This window comes from Callospermophilus lateralis, chromosome X (genome assembly GCF_048772815.1).
Source record: "Callospermophilus lateralis isolate mCalLat2 chromosome X, mCalLat2.hap1, whole genome shotgun sequence".
Classification (NCBI taxonomy): Eukaryota; Metazoa; Chordata; class Mammalia; order Rodentia; family Sciuridae; genus Callospermophilus; species Callospermophilus lateralis.
In genome coordinates this window covers 93,218,333-93,243,423 of record NC_135325.1, presented here as the reverse complement: position 1 = coordinate 93,243,423, position 25,091 = coordinate 93,218,333, and the positions used below count along the sequence as shown (strand labels likewise).

Here is a 25,091-nt window from a genome sequence, read left to right as displayed (position 1 = left end):
GTACACCTGGTGGGCTGGGGTTGTAGGGCAGTGGTACACAACTTGCCTAGCATGTACCATTTGGCTCTCAGCATCACATATAAATAAATAAATAAATAAATAAATAAATAAATAAATAAATAAATAAAATAAGGGTCTATTAACAGAAAAACAAAACAAAACAAATCAACAACAACAAAAAAAAAAAAAAAGAAAGAAAGAAAAGGTACATCTGGTGTATTTTGGGAACTGCAGAGAGAGCAGAGTGGGTAAGAGGGAAATCAAGAGATCAGATCAAGAAGCAGGATTATGCAAATTCTTTTAGGCCATAGCACATATTTTAAGACTTTTATCTAGGGTGATCTAAGCACAATCATATTAGCTAACTTTTGTTAATTATTAAAATATCAAATATCCTATATGAAACCCTTTCACCAATACTTTGAATGTTGACTAATCATTTTGTTTATTTATTTATTTTGCAGAGCTGAAGATTAAGCCCAGGGCATGTTGAAGGCTAGACAAGCACTTTACCACTGAACTATATTCCAAGCCCAAAGGCTGATGAAATTCTATCTTTAGATCTTTAGTTTTTCTCTTTTTCTTTTTTTTTTTGGGGGCGGGGTACTGTGGATTGAACCCAGAGGCACTTAACCACTGAACCATACCCCCAGCCCTTTTTATATTTTATTTAGAGACAGGGTCTCACTGAGTTGCTTAGGGCCTCCCTAAGTTGCTGAGGCTGGCTTTGAACGTGCAATCCTCCTGCCTCAGCCTCCTGAGTTGTTGAGATTACAGGTATGGGTCTCCATGCTAAGCTATCTTTAATTTTATTGCAATACATTTCTAGAGTTAAATAAGTAAATAAATATTTTGGTGTGGGAGCAGTGTTGGGAATGAACCCCAGGGCTTCATATATGGGAAGCAAGAACTCTACCACTGAGTGCTGCATATCCTATCCCATAGAGTCAAATAGTCTTAAAACACTAATTAATACATTTAAAAATCTATCAGTGAAAATATCTGGGGCTGGAGTTGTAGCTCAATGCTAGAGTGCTTGCTTGGCACTGTGTTTGATTCTCAGCACTGCACATAAATAAAGGGGGCTGGGGATATGGCTCAAGTGGTAGCATGCTCACCTGGCATGCGTGCGGCCCAGGTTCGATCCTCAGCACCACATACAAAAAGACAAAGATGTTGTGTCCGCTAAAAAACCGAAAAATAAATATTGAAATTCTCTCTCCGCCCCCCCTCTAAAAATAAATAAATAAATATACATTGACAACTAAAAAAATACAAAAAAAAAAAAAAAAAAAAAAACCAAAAAAAGAAAGAAAGAAAATATCTGGCTGGGTGCAGTGGTGCACACCTATAATCCTAGTAGCTCAGGAGGCTGAGGAAGGAGGATCACGAGTTCAACTCAGCCTCAGCAAAAGCGAGGTGCTAAGCAACTCAGTGAGACCCTGTCTCTAAGTAAAACAATATAGGGCTGAGGATGTAGCTCAGCAGTGGAGTGCCCCTGAGTTCAATACCAGATATGCCCCCCAAAGGAAAATATCTGTACTTTAAAAACAGCATTCATACACTGCTCAACATTTGTGAAAAAAAAAATCACTAAAATTTCCTTCAAGGTAAAGCACTTAATTTTGCTATGGCTTATCTTGACTTTCTTTGCTTTGAATTTACAAAAAGTCATATATCAAAGTCTTCACTTCTACACATAAACTGTTTATATTTAGAAATCAAACCGGCAACAACATGTGCAGTTGCTAAAAAGAAGGAAGCAACCCACATGGCACTGTGGAAGAATTTGAGCAACTCTTTACATATTAAAGTATCGAGTTTAAACACACCTGCTCCCGTGTGTATACCAATCTGTTTCTCCATTTTCCTTATAAAATTAACATGGAGCTCAGTAATAGGGACTAAGTGTGACATATGAAAGGTACACAGCATAGTTGAAGGATATACAATGGAATCTAATTTCAACTTGGCTACTAATTTGTACAAGTTACTTCTCCAGTGATTTGGGGTTCAGGAGACTAAGACTGGAGGTTTAAAAAGTTAGCCTCAGCAAAAGTGAGGCACTAAGCAACTCAGTGAGACCCTGTCTCTCTTTTTTTTTAAAGAGAGAAAGAGAGAGAGAGAGAGAGAGAGAGAGAGAGAGAGAGAGAGAGAGAAAGAGAGAGAGAATTTCAATATTTATTTTTTAGTTTTCGGCAGACACAACATCTTTGTTTGTATGTGGTGCTGAGGATTGAACCTGGGCCGCACACGTGCCAGGCGAGCGCACTACGCTTGAGCCACATCCCCAGCCCTAACCCTGTCTCTTAATAAAATACAAAATAGGGCTGGGGATGTGGCTCAGTGGTCCAGTGCCCCTGAGTTCAATCCAGGGTACCAAAAAAAAAAAAAAAAAAAAAAAAACAAAAAAAACAAAAACAAAAACAACACACAAAACCCCCCAAAAACCAAAAGGAGTGACTTGGATGAAACAACCTCTAAAAGGTCCTTTTGGGCTCTATTTCACTGATTCTACATCAGAATACATGGGATTTCACAACCTCATACCACCACATAACTTTGATAATAAGAGAATAATAATGTATGTTAAAAACAGATATAGAGTGATTAACATTCGATGACTATACCTCATTACCTGAATATAACATTCTTTCATTTTTCATTTTATAATATCTTTATTAAAATTTTGTCCACTTTAAATAGTTCCCCACTCTATGGTACTAGGGATTGAACCCAGAGGCGCTTTACCACTGAGCCACATCTCCTCTTTTTAAAATATTTTGAGACAAGGTCTTGCTAAGTTTCTGAGGCTGGCCTCAAACTTGCACTCGTGTCTCAGCCTCAGTTATGAGTCACAGGTGTGTGCCACCAAGCCTGGCTCTTAAATGATTTTTGATGGAAAATGTATTTTCCTTTTCTTTGACTTCTGAAATGGTCTATCTGAGAATAATATAATCTTTTGTTATTGATTCCATTTTAGACCTAACAAATAATAGGTACTGGATAATTGTTCTTTTGGTATACTTGAAGTGGAAAGGTAGAGAAATTTTAAGCTAAATATTAGAAAACTACTATGGATTCAAAGTTATATGAAACTAACCAGGGCCCTGAGAGTCCATCTGGTGGTTTATTTCTATTAGGTGGAAACAGAGGTTTGGGTAAAAGGGAGAACTACTGCTTGCATGAACGCTCTCTGCAATAACCTCTGTTGAGCATTAATTACAAGACAGCTCACTGATGTGATTAAAAGATGCCAGGAAGTAGCCACCCAAAATGTAACCAACATAAAATAACCACATGTGGAAACTCCATTTCAAAGTAAGGGTAGTAATAATAGATGCTTTTAGTAAGGGACAGGAAAACTTGAAAGGGAGTTGCAGGAATAATTTGTCATTACAAGACAATCTTCCTTATTAGGCTGACTATCTCTTGATAAAGATACTCTTAAATCTTTTTTTTTAATCTCCTACCACAATACATATCACAGTGACTTGCATACAGTAAGCAATGGGAAAAAATGTTTGTGGAATCCCTGATTCTCAGTCATGAAGCAGAGAAAGAATGCTGTAATCCTAGATGAGTATTTAAAAACAAAACGAAACTAAAATGTCAAAAATACTGAAATAGCACTAGAAAGCCTGAATGGCAATTCATCAGGAAACCAAAACTTGACAGAAATATCCCTTAAATAACATTCAATCTCATTCCCTTTGTTCTAATCCTGTCCCCACCCAGTGGCCTTCAGATCTGTAATTTGGTTTCCTAAGTGAACACACCCACTAAGGAGGGCACAAGTAGACAAGCAGCATTGGCTCTCAGGTCAGGTCTCTTTCCAAATGTGGAAACCTGCCCTGCCTTTAGTATGAAATACCATTAGCTAGGTGTGGTGGTTGTGCCTATAGTTCCAGCTACTGGGGAGGCTGAGGCAGGAGGATGAATGGAGCCCAGGGGTTGGAAGCTAGCCTGGGCAACATAGCAAGACCCCCTCTCAAAAGAAAAGAAAGAAAGAAGTACCATGTGTGCTTGAGTTACCCCCCAGGGTACACTGAGTACCTACTCTCTTGCAGGTACCAAGCTGGACACCCCAGATACAGAATCAGACAGAACCCCTGGGTCTTACTTGAAACAATAGCTTCAAAATCCATGTAAAAATTTTGGCTTACTTAAGAGATCTTTATGTTTTCTGAAATGAGAACATGTGTCATCTCTTGAAAGTTCTCCCTACTCTGCTATTTTCCTATATTTTATCAGCAGATGGTAATCCAGCTTCTATCACCTCCTGTGATCAAAGGCATTTTGGTGTTAGCACCAGCAAATTCTATCAAGCCTTTCTCAGAGCTCCTAAATCATATATTTTGAAGAAAATAATTTCAATTTCAATAAGAAAGCAGAGGGAGCCTAAAACAGTGACTAGCAATTAATTTTACAAAATCTCCCAGCTGGTAAAGTACTTGAAAGACAAAACAGCATGCTATTATTTTTAGAGTTTTATGCTAATTTTATTTCCAATCCCCAAACAAAAACAGAAACACATTTTTAAAGCAGTATCAGGGACCTAATGAGCTTTGGGAGGCCAGAAAATGAGGTAGCATAATGACATTTAGAAAGCATCTATCTCATCAGTGATATTATTAATCAGGAGTTCAAACCTATGATGGTGAATTTTTCCTATTCTGAGTTTTGACATAAACATGAGAATTTAATAATAAAAGGACCCAGAAAATACAGATCTAGATTGAAGAAAGCAGTTTTAACCCCTGGAAACTAAAATCATAACCACCAGGCACGATGGCAGCCTTTTATATTCTCTTTAAAGCTACTGATATTCTGGAACCCGTTTTTGGTTCATTTGCCACTTCTTGTAACTATACATTAGCATAGGGTTGAAAAGGCTGTGTGTAAGACTTGTCTATTCCAGCATTACATTTTCAATCAGTTAATAAAGCAGATACGAATTATCATACAGCCTATATTATCTGCAGCAGTCTCAATGTTTCTGCCAACACATGTCTCAACTTTTTAGTTTAGAAAACATGGTTGATATGGGTAGACATTAAACAGCAGGAACAAAGAAATACCACCTAACCACTTAACAAAGTTCTGGCAAAAAACAGAGAGCTCACTTTTAATAAACTGACTTTTTAAAAACACAAAACAATCCCACTATACTTAAAAAAAAAAAACTGTTATCATTAAGAGGCTCCCAATAGTGCACCAGACAGTCCCATCTTTCATCTTGGCTACTGGGTTCATCAGAAAAGAATCAACTATTTGTTATAAGGAATTATTCTCTTTTTCTCAAATGACACATGTAGGTTCACATCTGCATTTTGTTTTAAAGGAAACCTCATTATTCTCCTTTAGCAAGTATTATTTTAAATGCCAGTTACCTCCCCCGATACTCCCCCCACAAGTAACCTCAAAGTAAATAAACTTATTATACAGCCATGTTCCTGCAGAAGTTTGAATCACACCAAGAATGGATATCCTTAAAAGGAAATGTTTTCCCTCCCCTTGCATCCTGTTATTTAAGCTATTTTAAGTACTTGTCTGGAGAAAGCTGAGCCAGAATTCAAGTGGTTTTGATTTTAGCTGCTGTTTTACACTGCCCTTGCCCAGGTGGTATGTTCTGCAATCTATCACTTCAAATGCATCTTTTGGGGTGCTACTTTGTCTTATAAATTCATCAGCAAGAAAGATGAGGGCTTCCTTTGACCCTCAGGTTGAGTGTGTGAATGTGTATATGTATATTGCTTTAACTGTCCTTGAAGCTGCCTAAATCTGGTGTCGTTCTTTATAAAGAGGTCGAATATTGTGGGCTGTCATCTGCAACACACATGTGGCCTCTTTATTAACCCACTCGGGACAGCGCTCATTAGGACTTAAAGAAGAAAATCAATCAAGTGCAGATGTACATCTTTTCCAAAAAGTTAGGTTTAAATGTTCAATTTAATACATGGAATAATACAACACGCAAAAAATAAATGAAATTTCAGTGACTTTTTGAAGTTCCATTTATTCTAATCAATGTATTCTACAAATTTTTAGCAAAAAATGACAATAGGAATCTGAATGTTGAACAATGGATTCACACAGGCATAAATACAATCTTGAATGTCTATGAAAGTTCACAAAATATTGATTTAAAAGACTTGGCCAAAAGACTTGTACAGAAGAATTTAGATTATATTCCATCCTAAGATATAAGCAGTTAAGTCAAACTTTCATTAGGCATTAAAACTTTGGAAAAGGCAGCTGCTAAAGATCTCCAGATGTCTAGCTAAAAATGGGGTTGGTCTTTCACAGTTTATACCTTTTGAGGTAGCTTACTACAACAAATCTAAGAGATGATTTAATGAGGCTCAGCTAAGGGTATATTAGAGCCTGCTACATTAAGTTTAATAGCAGATCCCCAAAAGTATAGCTGAAGAATGGACAAGTTTAGAGGGCTGAGACCAGGCAATCAAAAATGGTATTAGCCAGGTGTGGTGGCACAGTCCTGTAATCCCAGCTACTCGGGAGGCTGAGACAAGAGGATTAAGTTTGAGGCCAGCCTCTGAAATTTAAAGAGTCTGCTTCAAAATAAAAAAGTCTGGGAATGTATGTAGCCCAGTAGTAGAGAACCTCTAGGTTCAATCCTCAATACCACCAAAAGAAATAAAAAAAGTTGTTCAACAATCCTTTCCTACAAATGTTCTAGCAGCATGGCCATTATTTTTTATCTGCTGCCTGTCTCCCACTTTAAAAATACCTACACAGGTAGGTATTTTGGAGGTATAATTCTGTGGGAGAGTTCTTGTCTAGCATGTGCAAGGTCCTAGGTTCAATCCCTGGTACCACCAAAACATAAAAAGGAAAACTATGTACTCGTACACTGACTGTGTTCCCCCACATGTGTGTACTCCTACTATCTTCCACACTGTCAATCCATGTTTTTCAGGCTATGCCAAAATATTCACCTCTTTTTAAAAAATATTTATTTTTTATTTATAGGTGGACACATCTTTATTTATTTTTATGTGGTGCTGAGGATCGAACCCAGTGACTCATGCATGCTAGGCAAGTGCTCTACCTCTGAGCCACAATCCCAGAGCCAATATATCCACTTCTAATATCGCAGGGATAATGGAATGGCACATGGCATGGTAAAGAGCATAGTTAGTTTATTTATTCTTTAAGACATAATTAAACAAATGTGCACTTGTATCATTTTATTCAGTAGTAAAAGTAAATTTGACTAAACCACCATATTTTTTTTTTGTGGCATCATCTGATGTGGTTTTTTATATGCTAGAGAATATGAAGTAACTGGAAACAACTCAACTTCCTGGGATGAGAGAAAAAAAAAATATGGTCTGGCTAGAATCACCACAATCAAAAGTTTTTGACTTAGTTTGGTGGGCAACCTCAAAGGAATACACCCACACTATTCCTAGTTACTTAAGAAACCCCATTATTCTTGTATTTCAAAAGTGCTGAATTTTATGTTTAAAAAAAGTTCAGTTAAGTGATTCAGAGAGGGAAAAACGTCAGATTTAAAAGGAAGTGTTTGCAGGACTAAAGCAAAACTAAAAAGATTTATGTCATCTGAATTTGTCTTTGGGTCTAGTAATAATCCAAATGACCACAGTTTCCATAGCAAGATTGAAGCCAAAAAGTAAAAGATATTTTCTAGCTGGTGAAATACTTCCTAAGTGTTCTGAAAAGGTTTATTTATTCCTCTAGAAAGATCATGAAGGATAGGAGCATTTAAATTAAAACAGAAATATTATGAAGTAGAAAAAAATGAGAGCTAAGATTTCTGCTATCCCAGTGGGAAGCTGGAAACAATTGTTGAGAAAATGGTAATAATTATATGAGATTAGAGTTTGAAATTAAGCAGGTGCAGAAAGTGAGTGAAAAGGAGAACTTTAAATCCTAATACTCAATTTATTGCTAGTAAAGAGTTTCAAAGCACTATTAATTGATTGAACAAAACCTGTGATTAGTGATAATTACAGAGATTTTCTCCACACACTATGATTTTGCTGAATTTCTAAGGAGACAATCAAGACCATTATTGTTAATAGATGGGGAAAATTATATAATGATTTCCATATTTTGTCACAATTGAACTGAGACAATGTAGTACTCCCTACCCCCCCATGCCCAACTAGGAAACAATCGTCCTTGAGAAGAAAGTAAGTTATAGAGACTATTTAAAAATAAAGCTTCCTCGAATGAAAAAATAAATTTCCACTGTTAACAATCGCCTGTGGGCTCTGTAACTAATGACAACTAAAAACTATAAAGATTTTAAAGGAAAATTTAAAAAAATCAGCTTGGCCTTTTAATGAGTTTCTCAAAGACAGACTATAAACAAGCCTTTATTATACTGAAAAAATGTATAAATTTTAGTTTTACAGTATAATGGTTGAAACCTTTAATTAAAAAATTCCACTGTAATTAAAATCTTCCTAATAAATTCCCTTTGAATGTAAAGTCGATATTGACAAAATCCCAGTACATCAAAAGACTGTATGATTCCTTGGGATTCAATCAATTAAATATTTATTAAGAACCTAATGTGTGCAGCACTGTGCTAGATACCAAGAGGAGTAATAAGAGAGTAATTTTCAGAACAGGCAGAAAGTTTGGACTCCAAAATTCTTATTTCTAGCATATATGTAAGTAAGTCTGTACATAGGAATGTATGCCTGGTAGGGATTTCAGTAAGACTTGCCTTTGAGAAGCTATTTGCCTACCCCAAATTCTGCTTAATAGTTTCATAGAAATCCTTTTTTTTTTTTTTTTTTTTTGCAGTCAAACCTCTAATTGATCTCTCACTACCATTTAAGCCTAGTTCTTCCATGAGATAACTGGTCAACCCTCTTTATATCATTATACCCCTAAGGGGCAATTAAGCTCTTTTAATGATAAAAGTATTCTGATCCTGGCCTTGAACTCAAGATCCACCTGCCTCAGCCTCCTGAGCCACTGGGATTACAGGCATGGGTCACTGTGCCCTGCAGAGTTAGCTTTAAATTTTAAGAAACATTGTATACTAAATATTTCCGTGATGTTGCATCTTAAGACAAGACCTATATTCAGCAACAAAAAATTATCTGGGTAGGCCAGGCACTGAAGATTAAACAATTACAACATTAGTAAAGCACATGTTTCTACCCCAAGATTCTATTCATAATGAAACAAATTAAGCTGTCCCCAACACTGAAAGATTAATATAAATAAAATGGGAGGTACACAGGAAATGGCATTCCTAAAACAATGACGATAAGATTATTTGGAAAGAATAACAACATAGAAAAAAATGGGGAAGGACCCATCGTGTAGTCAAGAACTCATTTGCTGTTTTTCATAATCAATCTAATATCAGACTAGGTAGTACTCTTCTTACAGTAAATGATTTCTATATGGCAAGTTAATTTACTGGGTTTTTTTTATGTACACACACAAAATTGAGTTAGATTCAGGACCATTGATGTTTTCCTAATTATAATTCTGATGGGATTATGCATATGCACTCTGGCTGGGGGTTATTATTCTTCCCAGTGCATGCTGTTACAATTAAATGACTTGATAGAAGACATCAATGATAAATATATGGAAATAAAAATGTATTCTATAGGGATGTATTCTTCCTTATCATTGATGGGATTTTCTGCACAGCTCTAAGAGTAAATTCTGACTTAAATTAAAAAATCATTAAAATCGAACTTTATATCCCTTAGACTGGAAGACACCAAACAGTGATAGCCCACCTCTCTAAGTACATGTTGACTCATGAGGGTACATATACATCAATAGTTCTTACACTGTCCTTTTTATCTTCCATAGACTTGACCCAAACATTGAAATTTGGAATGTAAATAACTGTATACTTCTTTCATAGCTGCTCAATTATAAGACATGTTATATGATCTCAAAAGAAAAACCAATGGCATGCTATGCCTCCCCATCTTATTCATACACACACACACACACACACACACACACACACACACAGCAATGCTGGACATGCCAAGCATATGCTCTACCACTGAGCTACACTCCGAGCTCTCATGCTCTAATTTAATGAAAAGTAGAACAATTTACATTGTGTAAAGACATGGAAGATCCAAGAAAAAGCCAATAAGGCCAAGCTAATTAGGGAAAGATAAAAATACCATTTAATATTTTCAAGGTTCACATATCCTTTTAAGAATATGGTGCAAGAGCCAGGTGTAGTGGAGCACAACTGTAATCCCAGCAACTGGGGAAGCTGAGGCAGGAGGGTTATAAATTTGGGGACAGCCTCAGCAACTCTGTGAGATCCAGTCTCAAAATAAAAAATAAAAAGGGCTGGGTATATAGTTCAGTGGTACAGCAGCCCTGTATTCCAACCCACTACAGAAGAAGAAAAACAAAGAATGTGGTGAAAAATCCAAATTCTCTCCTTAGAAAAACATGACACCCAAAGAACAATAATAACAACATGCATTATAAAAATGTCAGGAACCATAGCAGCCCTCATTTAATGATGGGGTTCAAAATCATTGACCACATAATATATTAGATATAGTTAAAGATAATACATTTTTAAGTGAAGCTTCCAAAACTTTATCTACCTGTTTTAACTATCTTGCTACAAGAATTATAATTAATTCATCATTTGTTTAATTTTTTAGAGAAATAATTTTGAGATCAAAAAAAGATTGTTTACCTATAGTTATACTATAAAAAAATACTCACCGACTTTTGCAAATGCCTCTTTGAGTTCATCAAGTTCATCTTTGGAAATCTGAGTGGTAGCCATCTCATCCATTTAAAGATCTAAAGAGGAACCAAAAAGGTTTCAGACTTTAAAAGTTTGTGAGGAATATACTATAAGCATTTTTGCTAAATTCTCATTTAAAAGATAATCTAAAGAGAATTGCAAACTACCAAAGGTTTGCAGGATCCAGTTAGGTTACCATATTTGTAGCTATAACCATAAAAAAGAAAACAAAGTAATGAGAAGTCTTCATTTACTGAAAATTATTCAGAAAAAAATATTCCAATTCTTCATTCTCCCCCGCCCCGCTTGTAGTGCTAGGAATCAAACCCAGGGCCTGGTCGACACTGGGCAAGAGCTGTATGACTGACCTACACACCCAGCCCTGAATCTTCCATTTAAGGACAACAGCTTAAACTACATTCAAAGCCTGTAAGGAAGGGCCAAGGTACCCCACAACAGGAAATAGATACATAATAGAAATTCTTGCTTATGGTGCCAAAGCCTAAGGTCAAAATCATTTGACCAATGATTCATATAAAATATCACTTTTAGGCCACTTTCACATCCATTCACTGAAAACACAAATTTTCGAATAGCATACTGACATCTATCAATCATACTATTAAAAGAAGGGTCAAGAGGAAATCAATTAAAACAAATATTTTTGGTTTTGATATAGAAATCACAAGTATATAGCAACAGACACATTTTTTTTTGGTAGTAGAGATTAAACCCAGGGGTGCTCTACCACTGAATTATATCCTCAGTTCTTTTTGAGACAGGTTCTTCCTAAGTTGCCAAAGCTGGCCTCAAACTTGTGATCCTCCTACTTCAGCCTCCAGAATAGAGTTTTTAAGTTTATCAGTAAAAATTTGTAAAAATATTTAATGTCCTTGATTTTTCCTCCTGATATAAAATATTTACAATGATGAACCTTTACAGAAAGGGTTTGCTTAATCCTATAACAGACAAAGATGGTCTAGATCATAATGGATAATCTCCAAATACAAACCTATCAACAATTTTGAACAAAGGAAAAAGAAAATAGTTACATGTTACCACCACTTTTTGTGCTTTGGGTCCCCCCTACCTTTCTGTTTATTTTTTCTTCTGCAGAACTGGGGATGGAACCCACTAGGGTCTCACATGTTAGGCAAGCATTGAGTTACATCCGCAACCCTTTTAAAATTTTTTATTTTGAGAAAGGGGTTCCCTAAGTTGTCCAGATTGGCCTTGAACTTGTGATCCTCCTGCCTGGTTAGCAATTGGGTTTTCAATACAAAATTACTATCCATGTTCATGAATCATATCATGCAGAATAATGGCTCACAAAGTTTGAAAGTGACAAAATCTAAAACTCAGGGCTTGTCTATTTCTAAAGGTTCTTTCCAGCTTAGGCAGTTTGAGTCAGGAATAATTTAATGAAAAGTATAATAATCTACATTGTACAAAGGCATGGAAGCTCCAAGAAAAAGCCAATAAGGGGCCTGGGTTGTGGCTCAGTGGCAGAGTGCTTGCCTAGCGAGTGTGAGACACTGGGTTCGATCCCCAGCACCACATAAAAAATAAATTAAATAAAGGTATTGTGTCCATCTACAACTAAAATCATATTAAAAAAAGTCAATAAGGCCAAGCTAATTAGGGAAGGGTAAATATACCGTTTAATACTTTCAAGGTTCACATATCCCTTAAAGAATAAGGTAAGTAGACAAGTATGGTGGCACATGCCTGCAATCCCAGCAGCTACAGAGGCTGAGACAGGAGGATCTTAAGTTTGAGGCCAGCTTCAACAACTTAGAAAGACCCTGTCTCAAGGGCTGTGGTTGTGGCTCAGTGGTAGAGTGTTTGCCTCACACACATGAGGCACTGGGTTTGATCCTCAGAACCACATAAAGATAAATAAGATATTTAAAAAAAACAGAAATTAAACAGAAGAGAAGTAGTTAAAAGACCCTGTCTCAAAATAAAAAATTTAAAAAGGGCTGGTGATGTAGCTCAGTGGTAAAGCGTCCCTGGGTTCCATCTCCATTACTGAAACAGACTAAATTTGGCCAATTTCAGAATTTTTTTGAATGCAAGGGGGATTACTTCAGCTGAGAGTGGAGGCTGGAGGGGCTGCAAACTCTCTCCCACTTTGACAAGTGCCAAAGAAGATGAGAGCAGAGATTGCCCACTCAGGCCTAACTACAGGCTAACTAAGCCTGCATATGTACATTTCCTGGCCTTTTGTTACTTCCCTGATTTTGCCAATTTTCAGGAATTTCCCAGATGGAACCTTTGAAACAATTTTCTTCCATCTACCTTCCTTTGAATAAAACCTGTTTTTCCTACTAATTTGACTCTGAATAATTCTGGAGCATTGAGCACTATGGCCTAGCTTTTGTCCTCCCTGGTGGTATAGGAGAGACAAAAATGAATGAATGAAAGGGTAAAGTGAGTAAAGAAAAACCCCAAATGACAACAAAAATAGGACACACAGTTTTTACTCTTATGCTTCTGTGCATTTTTTTGTAACATTTTTTTAAAAAATATTTTTTAGTTGTAGATTGATACATTTTTATGTGGTACTGAGGATTGAACCCAGTGCCTTATGCATGCTAGGCAAGCATTCTGCCAATGAGCCACAACCTCAGTCCCTCCTTCAACACTTTTGTATGAAAAAGAAAATTAGAAAAGATGTGCCTGAACATAATCACCTGACTCTCCATCCTTATTCCAGCTGACCAGGAATTTGACTAAATCTTTCACTGCCATTTTTCCTCTCTAGAGGTAGCAGCAGGGCTGAATAGGGTAGAAATCTCATTCTTCCCTTCTTCATATCCCCCCACATGCTTCCCACCCCCACTTTTATCCTCATGCCATATTTTAAACATCTGTGAATGTGTCTAGTTCCTGCCCTTGAGGAATTTACAATCTGGGGAGGCAAGCATGTAAATAATTACAGTAGGACACAAAGTGAATTAGTGGCTACAATAAAAGGTACAAGTATTCATTTTTTTTGGAGAGGAAAAGGCTCTGGAAACTTTAAGGATTATTAATTCCTTCACAGGGAGACCAGGAAGGTAGTTCTTTTGTTCTTACAAAATTAGGAAATGCTTAAATCTCATATAGATTATTTTACAGCATCAGTTTACTCCAAAAATTTATTCTAATGCAATATATACATATATAAATATACATACACTTTTAAGTTTTCTAACTTGTTGATTTTTTTCTAACTGACTTAATAAAAGCCTAAAGTGATGTGTGTGCTAATGGAAAGACTGCTGTGCATGGAATCAAAAGATATCAATCAATGCCCTGGTTCTGCCTTTTTTTTTAACTAAAAATATGACCATGAACAAGTTTCTTTAAGCTCTCTGAGCCTCAGTTTCTTCATTTGGGAATAGCAATATTATTTCCCCAGAGTCCTTGTGAAGATTAAAGATGGTACATGTGAAGGTATTCTGTAAAGTATAAAATATTAGACAGCAACTTCAAATCCTTAATGAAAGAAAATGGGGAATAAATAACCATAAAATAATTGTGAGAGGCTACATAAATATTAGGCATTAGTTTTACTAAGAGCCTTTAAATAGGATACATGAAAAGTTATCTCATCTCCCCTATAATTATTGACTACAGAATATAATAGGTCTCCCTAATATATAAAAATTACAAGCCTTTAGTTAAAGTAATTTAAGGATGGACCTACAGAAAACCTGTCAGCCACTTTTTACCTATGATTCAGTTTGGCTCCTTCATAAGGCCAATTTCTAAATACAACCTCAAGAGTAGAGAAGTGATACATTGAAAAAAAAAATTGAGCTAATTTTAAATATTTTCAAAAGAGCTCACACTTGTTAATATTGTCACATTCCTAATTTACTTTTTTTCCATGAACAATGGAAAATAAAAGTCAAAGAGGTGAAAAAAATAAATAGTACTTGCTGAATATAAGTTTAACCCTCATTTTACAATATGTGACTGACAGCAAAGGGAAAGGCTGACTTTGAAATGTGTCTTTCTTTTTCCTCAGTCTGTCTTCCCACAAAAGTGAACTTAATATTTACAGGTCATGAGAAAGAGAAGACTGATATTCAAAGAAAGAGAAATATATTTTCCCTCCATTTTCACTTAGCAAATGAAATGCAAAGCAAAAGCAAAATCTCCCAGGGCCTCTATATTTTTCTGAATTCTCCTGTCTACAAAGCATTTTGATCTGCCCCAAGTCGGGTTTTTTTTTTTTTTTCTCCTTAGCTCCAATGACCACCTCCTCTGTATAAGGAAAAAAGCAGGGGGAAAACAAAAAAAAAAAAAAGCAAAACCTCTCTCCCTAAACATCTGAGACACAGGAAAACAGATTTTCAACTAAGGGAATAAAGCAAAAGCAAACAAAACCTTGTTTGTTTGTTTTTTTTTTTCATAAAAGGATATGGTGTACAACTGGGTATGAATTCAGGGCGTCACCCATAGAAGAATCTTATGCCTATGAAGTCATCCCTAATTACAGAGTTTGACTAACAATACAGCAATTATGAAACCACTCCACTGGCTCATTTAACTACACATAAACCCTGAACACAAATCTTTACAGAGAAAGGTGTTCCTACTACTACCTGAAACTATTACTCAAATTCTGAAAGGTATTTGAGGAAGAAGAGGAGGGGTGCCTGTTTTCATCTCCTAAGCCACTAACCTTAAGTAGCTCACTGAATAATCTTCTTACTAGGGTATTGCTATTCAGTCCCAAGTCAGGGTCAGGAGGAAGGGTGTGGACATCAGTCAGTAGAAAAATCAACTTTATCAACTTGACATTTTTTCTTCTTGAAATTGAAAGACAATTAAGGGGATAAAAATGGGATATGGCTTGGTGGTACACTGCTGGTCTAGTACATATGAGGCCCTGGGTTCTATTTTAGCAATGAAACAAAAAAGTGGTATACTCGCCATAGACTTTATCCTAGCCACTAGTATGCTAGGTAAATAGTATTGGGAAAGAGAAGCTTGATTACTTAAATTAGAGATTGGGTAATACATACTGAAAGTTCAGATCATGAAGCAATAAAGGGTGAATGAAACATGGAAGAATTCATTAGTTCACTATGAAGGAGGGGGGATAACCCAACAATGTAGCCACCATTACATGTGAACAATTCAAGAATGGGCAACAAAGAAGGGGTATGATTTGTTACCTTCTCTCATCCAAAACAGGCACTGCTTTTGCAACACCCACACTTCACATACCTACCTGTACCAACAGAAACTGCTGCACTGCCTCCTCTCAAGTTAGGTAGGTCAATAGCACTAGTTTCCAGGTTAGATGCGTCTGTAACATTCTGTAGGCTAAAGCTCACCTACCTTTAGTATAATTATTAAAGTTCTTAGTGTTATGTTTCTAATGACTCTTGAAGATTTCAACTTGAATGTCTAGCACGTTTATCCACTTCTTCATCTATATTCATCAAGCCTTCATTAAAGGCTAAATATGGAGCGAGCACTGTGTTGGGTGCTGTACATATAGCCGGTTAGGTACTTTTTAAAATATTTATTTTTTAGAAGTAGTTGGACACTATACCCTAATTTTGTTTATTTTTATGTGGTGCTGAGGACCGAACCCAGGGCCTCGCACGTGCTAGACAAGTGATCTACTGCTAAGCCACAACCCCAGCCCAAATTCCCTTTTCTGTGGAAAAGCTTACTCTATAGTAGGGGAAACAGATGCATAAACAAAGTTATCATATTAGTGCTATCAAAGTCATATATAACTGAGTGGTGGTTGCCAGGGAATGTTTTCTGAGAAGAAGAGTTTTGAACTTTATCTGAGAGCACAGGGAAGACTTTCTCAGATAGATATCACTGGTGTGAAGGTGTTCTAGGCACAGAAACAGAAACAGAAGATGGTATCTAGAGCTGCAGAAAGATGGGGCGGCTGGGGTTTTGTGCCTAGGGTTAGTGCCAGGCATAATTACAGCAGGTCAGAGTTCAACTCAGAAGTGAACAAGGGAAAAGAAAAGTCAGTGAGGAGGATTCAACTGAACTTAATGTCACATTATCTTCTCTTTAAAATGTTTGTTTATTGCAGTGCTGAGGCTGGAATCCAGGGCCCTGTGCATGCTAGGCAAGCACCCTATCACTAAGCTTCACCCGTAGCCAACCCTCCCTCCTGCCAAATTGGGTCTCACTTTCAACTTCCCCCTTTCAACTTCCCCATTTTCCTATGTCTCCAGCTGTGTAAATCTGAGACTGATTTGGCTATAAGGAACAAATGGAACCAAGGAACCAAGCCCTCTGGATTCTTCCTTTGCAAACTCTGGGATTCTTCCATCTTATTGTGTTATCACTTCAGATCTAGTCTATTCCAAAAGCCTTTCAGCTGATCTGCCTTTAGTCCTGTCTCCCTCGAATATAATCTTTCCACTGCAAACTTCCCAAAAATCAGATCTCATGATTGTTCCACACAAAAGGAAGCCCTAACTCTTTAGCAGTTTTTAGTATCCTAAATTTTCCTGAGTTGATACCTGCTTATCTTTCCAATGTCACCTCCCATTACATGGACTGCACCCTTGAATGCCACACTTGAAAGATACCCTACTCCCCAAATATACCACGTATTTCCCCACTTCCATTCCTCTTCCTCTGTGGATTCTCTTTAGTTGAATGTTCTTCACACCCTTCTATCTAGTCTTTAAGAGCATCTTTCAAAAAAGTCTCTTCAGATTGACCCTACAGAGATAAGATTCCTCTATTCCCAGAATTTTCACAGAAGAGTATGTTTCCTTCCATTGTACAACCCTGGATTATCTCAGACCATTCCAATTTTAAACATCTTCTTTCACTGTCAGACCACATGTGCCATTTTTAAAGAAATTTGAAAGTACAGTCACAAGAATAGCACCTTAATACTCTTACACAAAGCTCTTTGATGGATGGGACCATATCTCATTCATCCTCATACTTCCATTCCCTATCACAATGCCTGCACAGAGCAGGTAATAATAATTAATATGATAATATAAAAATATAAACTTGTAAAGTTGTTGGTTTTTTTATTTGTTTTGCAGTGCCAGGGATCAAACTCAGGCCCTTGTAGATGCCAGTCAAGTGCTTTACCACTGAGCTACACTCTGTGGCTCACTTCTAAGTTTTTATTATAGCAGCTAACAGTAAAAGATGACTTATTTGCTAACCATGCTAAACCCTTTATATGCTTTATGTACATTACTTCTCCAAAAAAAAATCCACAAGCCTGGTAATAATGTTATTCCTATTTTACAGAAGAGCAACAGGTTTAGACAATGAGTAACTTGGTTAATGTTACACAGTTAGAAAAAGCAGACCAGGTTTCAAATGCAGGCCTAACACCAAAGTCAGTACTCTTGAGCCATTATCCTAGAGAGCCTCCTTAACAACTTATTGAACGAATTTACTTCCCCAACAAGACTCATTAGAGTAGAAATTCAAAACAGGCCCATTGGTGCTCTCCTGTAATTTCAGAACTCAGGAGGCTGAGGCAGGAGGATCACAAATTGGAGATCAGCTTGGGCAATTTAGAGAGACCCTATCTCAAAATTTAAAGGGGGGCTGGGAGTATAGCTCAGTGGTAGAGCACCTCCCTAACATTTACGAGGTCCTGGGTTCAATCTGCAGTACCAGAGAGGGGAAGAGCAGGGAGAGTTTAAAAAAAAAGGTGATAGGCTGGATATATAGCTTAGTGGTAAAGTACCCCAAGTTCAATTCCTAGTACTACAAGACAAATAAATAGTGCATTCTCAATAATTACATTTTGAATTAAGAATGGCCCACAGTACTCACAACCATCTGATCATGCCAGTCTCCTTTCAGGAAGTAATTGCTCATGCCTAAATTAATTGCCTAGTTTCTCCCTGATATTCCAAGTCTTCTAGAATGTTCCCAACTAGTCACACCTAACCAGTTTTATATTTTCTTCAACAATACTCAGAAGAAGCTTTTAATCTTAAGTCTTGTCTTCAACAGGTCCTGTTAAGTCCTTCAATGACACCTTTGGTTTCATCCTGCCCTCTTCCTCTTTTTTCTCTCCCACTTTATCTACTTGTCACACTTAAAATGCCCTCCTTTTAAATTTTCTTCTGTGCCAATCCAAATTTGACTCACTCTTCAAGGTTAGGCAGAAGCCTCCTCTTCTCCCAAAGCTGGTTTCCCAATGATTCCACCTCCCTCTGATCTTTCTCTTCAACTCCCACAGAATTTAGAATCTTGCCATGAAATTTAGCAATTTAATTATAGACTTCCTCCTGTAGTTATATAAGTAGAGAAGAGTCTAGCTGGGATGTCCATCATCCTCCTTGATTCATTTCATCTGCTTCCTCCACACAGATCCTCAGACTTGGACATAGAGAATAATCCTCCTCAATAAAAAAGAACTATCCTTTCACTGAAAGCACACAAATACTTGTCTAATTCCATGCTGAGTCTTATTTTAAGATTGTTTCTGAAAACAGAGTTTAAACTTTCTCTTACATACTCCCCCCATGTTATGTTCAACATAACCAAACACTCAAGGCCTGACTTTAAAAATATTTCAACCAATGTAATTCCCAGCATCACAGAAAAAATCCAGTAATCACAGAAATTATGATTGAAAAGCTAAGTCTGCAGGGCCCCATGATTTTATCACCTAAATTGTAATATGGAAGAAACAAGTTTCTGGAGTAGTTAAGTGGCTTTGCCCAAGACAGAGCTATGATGTAAAACTAAATGAATAAAATGTAAAATTAAAAGAATATATGGGAAAAGAAATAATTAACTTCTCTTACCATAACAATAGAAGTGACAGTGTTTCCCAAAACTCTTAGCAAATGTGACCATATTGAGAAATAAGAATAGTTGCCAGAAAATGTAGACAGGGACCTCTCTAGCTAATATGAATTTGTTTTCATTATTTAAAGGATAAAGGATTAACTTAAATATTAACTGAGAGCAAATACGAATTGTATGAAACATACAGAATATACACAATAGGTTCAACAAAGCCTATTCAGAGGTCTAAAAGTTGTTTCTTCAAACATTTGTATGGCTAGGTGTAATGGCTCATGCCTAAAATCCCAGCAATTCATGAGGCTGTGGCAGGAGGATTGTAAGTTGGAGGCCAGCCTGGGCAATTTAGCAAAATTCTGTCTCAAAAAAAAAAAAAAAAAAAATAGGGATGGGGCTGGGGATGTAGCATGGTAGAAGACTCCTGGGTTTAATGCCCAGTACTACAAAACATACAAATATTGTTATACAATTGGCCCTGACTGTAAAACAGTCCATGGTCTTTGAAAATGAGCACTCGGAGGTGGGGTGTACCCATTGGTAGAGTGCATACTTAGCCTCCACAAGGCCTTGAAAAAGAATAGAAAAAACAAAAGAAGGGCTGGGGTAGTGGCTCAGTGGTGGAATGTTTGATTAACATGTGTGAGGCATTGGGTTCGATTCTCAGCACCACATAAATAAACAAAAAAAATGGTCCATTGACAACTTAAACAATTAAAAAAAATCAAAGCAAAGCACTAAGAAAAAGAAAAGCAGCACACAAATGCTTCCCTTCTCTGTGGCACATTCATTTCTATATATGACAAGCTTCTGTGTCACTGTATTTTATATTGCTTAATTTCATCCTCTTGAATGCTAAGTACTATGAACAACTACTCCCAATGTATCAGTGCTAATAACTTAGTCTTAATATAAACATAACTAAACACTCAAGTATCTATGTAGTTTACTTTTCATTTTAGGATTCTTTTTCCTCACAGAATTTTTCTCAAGGAGCAAAGAAAGAGGCTTGGAGTTTCATTTACTTCCTTTTAGAAAACTTACATGGACTCTTGGTAGAGCAGTAAAGTGGACAGAAGAAATGATGAAGAATTTTGCAGCTCATTAATTCTAGCACATTAACATTATTAAAAATTGCTTGTTAACACAGAGGACAAACTTCTATGAAAGCAATATCTAACACATAAACAGCAAACTTTGCTCAGCAAAGTTATTTTTCATGCTTAGATCTTTTAGTAATTTTATTTTACATACACTGCCAGCCCTTAATAGTTTTTTTTTTTTTTTTTGAGCCAGGGTCTCACTAAGTTTCCAAGTTGGCCTCATACTTGTGATCCTCCTGCTTCATCCACCTGCTGGGCCTACCAAGTAGTTGGGATTACAGGCATGCACCAATGCACCTGTCTACTCTACCATTAAATGTCAAGAAGTGTTCTCTCCTGCATGTGTGCTGCCTCACAGCCCCCTGAAAATGCTCAAGAGACCTATAAAGATTTTTTTACATCAAGGATTGAACCCAGGGGTGATTAACCACTGAGCCACATGCCCAGTCCCCTTTTTATGTTTTATTTTGAGGCAGGGCCTTGTTAAATTGCTCAGGGCCTCACTCCAGTAGCTGAGGCTGGCTTTGAACTTGCCTCTTGCCTCAGCCTCCTGAGCTGCTGGGATCACAGGTGTGCACCACTGCACCTGTCCCTATAAAGGTTTTTTTTTTTTTTTGGAAGGCCCAAGGAGCAGAGATGATTCTTATGTGTGAAGTCATGCACAGAGTTATAGCTTAATATAATATTTTAAATATCTTTATTCTCTTCCCATTTCTATAATATACAAAACCAACTAAAAATTCTCAAATTTCCTGTTTGTATTATTTTAAAGGAAATACATCATAGAATCATAGTTTTTGCTAACTAATATCTGCTCTTCCCCATGCTGCTGTAGCCTCTTTCAGTGTGATGACCATCTACTTCTGTCTCCTCCAGTTGTCTGTGAGCTCCTTGAAAGCAGGGATGGTATCTGACTTGATTCTGTATCTTGGTTTACAATACTGGTAGAATATTGGTAGAATAAATAAATTTTGATGGGGGTGAGTAGGGCAGGTGAGCAGACCCACACATCAAGCACACTATCTAGTTATCTCATGTGTTTTTTGTTTGTTTGTTTTTTGGTACTGGGGATTGAACTCAGGGGGACTTGATCACTGAGCCACATCCCCAGCTCTATTCTGTATTTTATTTAGAGACAGGGTCTCACCAAGTTGCTTAGTCCCTAGCTTTTGCTGAGTCTGGCTTTGAACCTGTGATCTTCCTGTCTCAGCCTCCCGAGACTTGTGATCCCATGCCTGGCTTCTTATATGGTTTTTAAAATGCATAGTCTTGAGGGCTGGGGTCATAGCTCAGTGGTACAGCACTTGCCCAGCATCTTTGAGGCACTGGGTTCAATCCTTAGTACCACATGAAAATAAATAAAGGTATTATGTCTATCTACAGCTAAAAATTTATTTTAAAATATGCATACTAGGCTTGACCTGGGCATAGTGATGCATGTCTGTAATCCTAGTAACTTAGGAGACTGAGACAGGAGGATCTGTAGTTTCGAGGTCAGCTTTAGCAACTTAGCGAGACAGGTCTCAAATTAAAACAAAACAAAACAAAAACCCCTTAAAAATGGCTGAGTGTGGTGGCACACATCTGTAATTCCAGTGGCTTGGGAGGCTGAGGCAGGAGGATCACAAGTTCAAAGCCAGCCTCAGCAATTTAGCAAGCCCCTAAGCAACTTAGTGAGACCCTGTCTCAAAATAAACAATAAAAAGATCTTGGGATGTGGCTCAGTGGTTAAGTACCCATGGGTTTAATCCCTGGTACCAAAGGAAAAAAAAATCATCAAGACATAATAATGTTCTCACATTCTTCACATGCAATTGGCCTGTTATCATGCCTTACCTATCTACTCTTGTTTAATACTTCAAGACACTACAAAACTCTTTAAGATGTTTACAACCTGTACTTTGAATTTAGCTGAAAGTCAAACAAAGGTCTGTTTAGAAACAATTTTTCCTGGGGCTGGGGATACACTCTGTAGTAAAGCACTTGCCTAGCATGTGCTAGGCCCTAGGTTCAATCCCAGCACTGCAATAAACAAATAAAACAAACAAACAAACAAAGCAACAACTTTTTGCAGACATGGAGCGCATTTCACTTTTACTATAATGTACTTCATGTACAGATCATGTTTTGAAGGGCTTTCAATTTATAGACAAAGTTAACACAAATAAATATAAATTGTTCCAAGTTAAAGCTGTGCTTTGTATTATGAACACTTTCAATAGACACTAATAAGAGAAAAAAGTACAATCAACACCCATTAATATACCACAGGTTCTACCTTTATTAGGATTTATCCACAACTGCTTCATTTAATCTGTCTTCCTGTCCTCTCTCCTTTTTTTCCTCCTTCCTTCTCTGAATTATTTTAAAGTAAACCCCATACATGCCATGATTTCACCCCTATATAGCTACAAAGAAATGAATTCAATTTTCTGGATATACTTCTATTCTATGCAAGAATCAGGTATAAGCTAGATTCTAATTTATTTTTTATTTATTTTTTATTTTTTTAGTACTAATACATATGAGTCACTCAAACCCCAAAGGGTGCCCAGTCCTGTGTCATTTCCTGGAGTAGTATCAAATAATTCCATTTTAAGTAAAAGTTTCCTTTCCTCTTCATGACTATTTAAAACAAGTTGGTAAATAACTTTCCCATTAATAGAAACATTTAATTTTACTTCAATTGAAGGCATTCTTTAAGTGCTTACCAGTTAAGAATTTTGTAGATATTGAATGCAAGTCTTAATAATGGTCTAAATATATCAAACTCAAAGATGTAATAGAGAGATACCTTTCCTTCTCCTATCTTTACCAAGCTAAAGCTCATATTAAATCTTTGGATTGAAATGGGGCACACTTCTTTTAATATTTTTATTAGTTATAGATGGACACAATACCTTTATTTTATTTACTTTTTTATGTGGTGCTCAGAATTGAACCCAGTGCCTCATACATGCTAGGTAAGTGCTCTACCACTGAGCCACAACCCCAGCCTGGGCACACCCCTTTTAAAAGCTTTATCTCTTTCATATTTCCCAAATACATTTTTATGCTGTCCAAAACAAATCTGAATAGATTATGGAAAAATAAATCTGCTAATGAAATTAATTAACCTTCACATCTGAGAAATATATCCAGTCTTCTTTCTAGAGAAAATTAACTGAGCTTGAGTGAGGCTCAGGGCAATCTTAGGGAGGTGTATATGTGTGTGTATATGCACACACAAGATTATTTAGTATGCTGCAACTCAAAACAAAAATATCATAAAATGTTATGACTTACAACTCAGAAATCACTATACACAGTTTCAGCTCCTACTTCCAGCTAAGCAGAAAGCTTATCTATTCAACACTGAAAGTGCCTCCTGCAGTGTCATACCCTCTCAAATACAGTATTTAACTGAAATTTTTATGTTTCAGATTTCACTTTTTACTTCATATAGGTATATTAATTACAACCAATCTGAGAAATGACGCTTAACTCAGAGTTGGGATTTACTATGTAACTAGCTACGCTGCCCTTTTGCCAGAAATTTTGAGAAATAAAACTTAAAACAATTATCTACTTTATCTGACAGTAAACCCTGGTAAATCTATGGACACTGGAAATCACTACCAGGGTATAGTAATACCACCTAAATTTCATCACCGGCGACTTTTGTGTATTTTGTACTTCATAAACATTAGAATTGTTTGAGATAAGTCATTTTTAAGAGTAAAATATTAATCTAAATATGACATGTTCTGTCATGACAGACACCTCAAATTCTATTTCACAGAATTTGGAAAAACCATTTAACAAGGATCAAAGGCATTTGAAATCCTGCCTCCTCCCTGCTTCCTCCCCGAAACACAGATAATAATTTCTATCCTTTAAGATGGGCATTTAACTTTATTAATATGGCTGTGTAACTAGGGAGTTCTAGATCAATTTTTAAACATACAAAGCCACTAGAATATTCCCAAACTAAAGGAAAAAACAGAATATACACAGAACAGGTCAGATTCCAAACTTCAAAAACTCAAAATAAATTTGACTTGAGCAAATATTACTTAGAAAATGATTCCAAATGTTCACCAAATAATAGGAATTTAAGCCTTTTTTAGAAGTAAATTTCTGATTGAATATTTAGCAATATAAAAGTTAGAGCCTAACAAAATAATATTAAAATAGTTACCCTTCTGCGACGAGAGCAAACCTGTTTCCTTTCTCGCTGCACTAATAGAACGAACCTTCTCCCACGCCCAGAACTGGCAATCTGGAAGCCCAACATTCTTCTTACAATTGCATCTTTAGAGAGCAAGTCACAACACTTCCTGCTAGCAAAGGAGAACACCCTGACAAAAGAATGATACAATACATATGAATCCCCTTCCTGTGGGCCTTGAGATCCTTTGCCATGGATTTAATAAATTCTAACTTAATCATGACACTAGGAGAAAAGTTTATTT

At 36.6% G+C, this 25,091-nt stretch overlaps 1 protein-coding gene across 2 annotated transcripts in view; it reads right to left on the bottom strand.

Moving 5' to 3' along the window:
- Pls3 (plastin 3) overlaps positions 1-25,091 on the bottom strand; it is an 86,450-nt gene that overhangs the window by 29,119 nt on the left and 32,240 nt on the right. The window contains exons 1-2 of one of the 2 annotated variants that reach the window (XM_077106770.1): positions 24,818-24,897; positions 10,735-10,815 (exon numbers count right to left, since the gene is read on the bottom strand). In XM_077106770.1, the coding sequence (XP_076962885.1) occupies positions 10,735-10,807 (73 nt within the window). In that variant the 5' untranslated portion in view covers positions 10,808-10,815; positions 24,818-24,897. Of the gene's footprint in view, positions 1-10,734; positions 10,816-24,817; positions 24,898-25,091 lie in introns of those variants that run through there. The other variant, XM_077106769.1, reaches the window with a different exon arrangement.